This window comes from Macadamia integrifolia, unplaced genomic scaffold (assembly GCF_013358625.1).
Source record: "Macadamia integrifolia cultivar HAES 741 unplaced genomic scaffold, SCU_Mint_v3 scaffold3737, whole genome shotgun sequence".
Classification (NCBI taxonomy): Eukaryota; Viridiplantae; Streptophyta; class Magnoliopsida; order Proteales; family Proteaceae; genus Macadamia; species Macadamia integrifolia.
In genome coordinates this window covers 1-4469 of record NW_024869778.1, presented here as the reverse complement: position 1 = coordinate 4469, position 4469 = coordinate 1, and the positions used below count along the sequence as shown (strand labels likewise).

The 4469-nt window shown below is 37.7% G+C and overlaps 1 protein-coding gene across 1 annotated transcript; it reads left to right on the top strand.

The window, feature by feature from the left end:
• The first annotated feature begins 6 nt into the window (after positions 1-6).
• LOC122068365 (3-hydroxyisobutyryl-CoA hydrolase-like protein 5) lies at positions 7-1612 on the top strand. The gene is made up of 7 exons (XM_042632212.1): positions 7-63; positions 159-219; positions 581-679; positions 867-968; positions 1092-1133; positions 1193-1299; positions 1380-1612. The coding sequence occupies exons 3-7, from the start codon at positions 596-598 to the stop codon at positions 1432-1434; spliced, it is 390 nt and encodes a 129-aa protein (XP_042488146.1). The 5' UTR covers positions 7-63; positions 159-219; positions 581-595; the 3' UTR covers positions 1435-1612.
• Positions 1613-4469: the final 2857 nt, after the last annotated feature.

Sequence of the window (4469 nt, the reverse complement as noted above, 5' to 3'; positions counted from 1 at the left end):
TAAATCAGTAATTGAGGAATTCTCCATTGATGTTCAACCCGATGAAGATAGTTTCTTACACAAGTATTAATACTGAACTGATAAAGAATGTATTTTCTGCCTTTGGAGGAGAGGATCAGTGCCATTGGAATTACACTTTTTGTGGTTTTTTTCTCCAGGCAGTCAATAATTGACAAATGCTTCTGCAAGGATTCTGTTGAGGAAATTATAAAATCATTTGTGAGTTTCTGTTGTCACTTACTGGTAGATGTGTCAAAGAGAATCTCTCTCTCTCTCTCTCTCTCTCTCTCTCTCTCTCTCTCTTCTCCTTATTTTCCTCTCTTTTTATGTTGCATCATTCATGGCACTTGTCATGAATTTAATCTTGTGGGGGGTTGGGCCTGTGGTTAGTTGTTAACATACAAGGATGGGTTTTGGGGTATTAACCTCTCCAGACTTATATCAACCAATTGATCAACTACCCTTGAATTGATCAACTGATCAGTACAAGGATGGGTTTTGAGGCTGTTGGAGTTTTGTTCTATTTCCTGTATCGAACTGTATGGTTTTCATAGTCTGAGATGTATCTTTTGCTGTTCAGGAAACAGAAGGAAACATGAAGGGAAATGAATGGATAGGTCCAGTGCTCAAGGGTTTGAAAAGATCTTCTCCCACAGGATTGAAAATAACTTTGAGATCGGTATTGGTTGCTACCTCCTTCCTTACTGGCATTTTTTTTTCAGTTTCAGTTTTGAACTTTGGACAGTCCATTTTTTCTTGACCCAAGAAATTGTGATTTTCTATATGGGAAATACATCATTTCTTGGGTCCTTTTCTTGCAAATTCCAGCCTCCACATCTTCAGTTCCATTTCTTCGTTCTTTCCAGGTTCGAGAGGGAAGGAATCAAACCTTGCCTGAATGTTTGAAGAGAGAATTTAGAGTCACAGTTAACATATTGAGAGGCAAGATATCTGGTGATGTCTATGAGGTAATAAATATAATTATTGGTATTATCAGAAAAAGGAATATAGTAAATCTGTAACTTATTGTGGCAATACATATTACTCTGCTGCAAAAATTAATGGATCCTTCTTGTTTTCGTCCTGAAAAGGGTATCAGATCTCTAACCATTGACAAAGATAATTCTCCAAAGGTACTCTCTCTCTCTCTCTCTCTCTACCTATACATGTAATATTGTGTAAAATATTGTAGTGGGATCCGGCAACTCTTGATAAAGTTACTAGAGAGAAAGTTGACTTAGTCTTCCAGCCATTTAAAGAAGAACTAGAGCTCCAGATTCCAGCCAATGAAGAGTGCAGGTCAGTATTGGTAAGAGGTTCCATTTACTCTTCCTTCACTCTTTTTTGCTTCATCTATTAACTTCTCTGGTTTTGAACAGGTGGGATGGAAAGTATGAGAATACAGCCTATCCAAGCTTAAAGGCAACAGCTTAACCAAATAATCTCAACTTCTCAACAGCCATGGATTCCCATATTTACCTCCCCTGTTTGTATGTTGATTGATTTTTTGAAGATGCAGGCATGTATTTGATGTTCCAATAGTAAAATATTTTCATTCTAATGGGCAGAAAGGTTCATAAAAGCAGAGGCTGCAAATATAATTTTCCCTTTATTTTTTGTTTATTTGCTGTCCAAGAAGTATCTAATGGGAAGGTAGATCTTGAAGAACTAGAAAAGCTAGACAAAAATTGAGTGGATTAAGAAAGATCTTATCCAAACAAAAAAAGATTAAAAACAAAAGAGAAAAACTTGTTTCAAATGGCTGAGATGATGGATCAAGAAACTCAAATCTGTGTTTTGAAGATGCAGAAAATATCCATGGCATCCTTGAACAGTTTGTATATATGCATAAGAGATTCTCAAGGGAGTAGGGATGACTTTTAGTCCCACATCGACAAGGAATACATTATTAAAAAAAGTGTGTATGACACTGTATATTGTTTTAGCCACTGGACTAAGTGACTGGGCCAAGTTCACTTGAACCGTAGCCCTAAAGCCCCAGGGCCCATTACCGAGATAAAGGTGTCAATCGGTCAGGTCTGGGCAGGTTTATATCTTCGGTCCATGACCTACCTATTTAAGGAATGAGTCGGTGTCATGTCGGGCTCGATTGGGTTGTGGTCTTTTATTGGGCCTTAAATGGGTAATATATTAATAAAGCCTGAAACGGTCTTTACTTCTCTTGGATTTAAGATACTTTAATTTGTTTAAACGGTCCGGCTAAATGTGTCGGTCCGAGTCGGGCTTGTAAATGGATTGGGCCGGTCAAGAGGCCCATCAGGCTTACCGCTTACACAGTGTACTACCTCTTTATAGACGGGTCAAGCTTAGGCCCGACATGTTTATTAATTGAGCATGTCCAAGTCAGGTTATAAATGTGTCGAACTCGATCAGACCTACCGATGCGGGCTTCTAATTGACACCCTTAGCCACAGAGGTGCCAGCCTTTGAAACAAGGAAACTTTGACTAGTTGAAATATGTTCCGCCCGGAGCGAATTACGTTATCTGTACCAGAGCGAATTACGTTATCTGTACCAATGTTATCAATTCGGCGGAACCGAATTTTTCCGAATTTTTGATAAAATTCGGTAAAATTCGCGATTTTTTCAAAAGTAAATATAAAACACGAATAATTCGGACCGAATCCGAATTAAACCGAATTATTCGGTCCACTTAAACATTATTTAAAAAAAAAAACCAAATAAAACAAAAAAAAACCCCCCCAATAAGCTTTTTTGACCGAATCCTTAAATTAATCAATCGAATTATTCCGAATAATTTTTCGCCCGAATAATTCCCGAATCCAAATTTGCTAACTATGATCTGTACCACCATTAGTGTGGTGTATAAAGTGTGAAACCTTCTCTCTTTTCAATTAAATATCTATAGGCACGCAATCACATTTTATGTCTCCGAATTCAACTATGCACCTTTTCTATGGTTTTGAATTTTTTTTCAAAGCTTTATTTTATTGTCACTTTGGTTGATATAAAAGACTTATTCGGAGATTCTCTTTGAGGCTATGTTTGGCACATAAAGCACTGAAATACAATATCTTTTATGGCAGAGGTTTTTCCCAAAATGTCAAGTGAGAAATCACACCAATGTGAGGTTTGTGCAATAATGCCTATATTTTGCATGAGAAGATAGAAAATAAGTATAGATCCCACGGCATTATATGAGACTATGTGAAGAAATCTGCGTCAACCTACATTTTCTTAAGTGAATGAAACACTATTTAAATCATCCTCATTTACATTTTAATGTCCGACTTGTATTAAATGAGAAGATGAGAGATGTTTGTCTTCATTAAATTTTGGTGAAAATTTTCTCGTTTAATAAAATAGAGAAAAATATGAAAGGAAGTCTTTGAAGTTTGAACCATCCAAGGAAGTAAAATAAAATAGAGAAAAATATGAAAGGAAATATTCACCCCATCCAATAAGCCATATGATAGGTATTTGAGCCATCCAGGAAAGTCTTGCTGAATCATCCAGTAGAACCTCCCAATTTAATAAAATAGAGAAAAACATGAAAGGAACTATACCCCAAATACTCATAGAATTTGAAGAAGCTGACTAGAATGATCAGAGTATAGTTGTTGATTGGTCCAGTTCCTAACGGGTTTCGTCCTCTTGATGCCAGGTTCAGAACCGATCAATTAACTAATCGATCTTATATATGAGAACCAGGATCAATTAGTAATCAATCAGTTGATTCCGGTTCTTAAATTATCCTTGATCGGTTTGAAGCGCGAAGGCAAGAAAACTAGTCTATCCAGCCTGAAGAGTATTTTTCAGCCCATATACTGCTTGCGTAAGAAATGTTGGGCACTCAAAAAGAGTGATCTGAATAAAGTGAGTGTAGTGCATATGAGGATGTTGAGAGCATTGTGTGGCGCATATGAGGATGTTGAGAGCATTGTGTGGTAAGACCAGGAGAGAGAAAGGAATGAGAGTATTAAAAACCAGTTGGGGTTGCACCAATTCAGGACAAGCTCCGCAGGAGCTGGTTGAGATGATATGGCCATGTACAATAGAAACTATTAGATGCCCAAATAAGGAAGAGTGACCTGATTTAGTTGGAGGGAGCCAGAAGAGGCAGGGGCAAACCTAAATTGACTGTTGAAGAAGTGATAAGAAAATATATGCATACGATTAGGCTCGATTCAAGTATGACTGTAGATAGATTTTTTCAAGGATAAGGACTCGTTTAGCCAACTAGGTGAGCAACGAACTTGGTACAAGCTGTAAACTCATACGTCCTAAGTTTGACTCCCACTACGCATACCTTGGACCACTCACACGGGGGTGTTTAGTGTTCTTCACTGCTTTCAGTGAAAGTTGAATGGTTCTCATTCAACCCCGGTATGACCGGGTCCATGCGGTTGTGGGATCAGTATGGGCCCGTGAGACTAGTCAGACCGAAGGCCTGCATACTCGTAGTTAGCAAAAAAAAAAAAAAAAAA

Excerpts from the sequence above, each read along its gene's own strand:
- LOC122068365 (XM_042632212.1), top strand. The coding sequence starts at position 596 with ATGAAGGGAAATGAATGGATAGGTCCAGTGCTCAAGGGTTTGAAAAGA. Across the intron at positions 680-866 it reads TGAAAATAACTTTGAGATCG|GTTCGAGAGGGAAGGAATCA; the intron begins GTATTGGTTGCT and ends CGTTCTTTCCAG. Across the intron at positions 1,300-1,379 it reads CCAGCCAATGAAGAGTGCAG|GTGGGATGGAAAGTATGAGA; the intron begins GTCAGTATTGGT and ends GGTTTTGAACAG.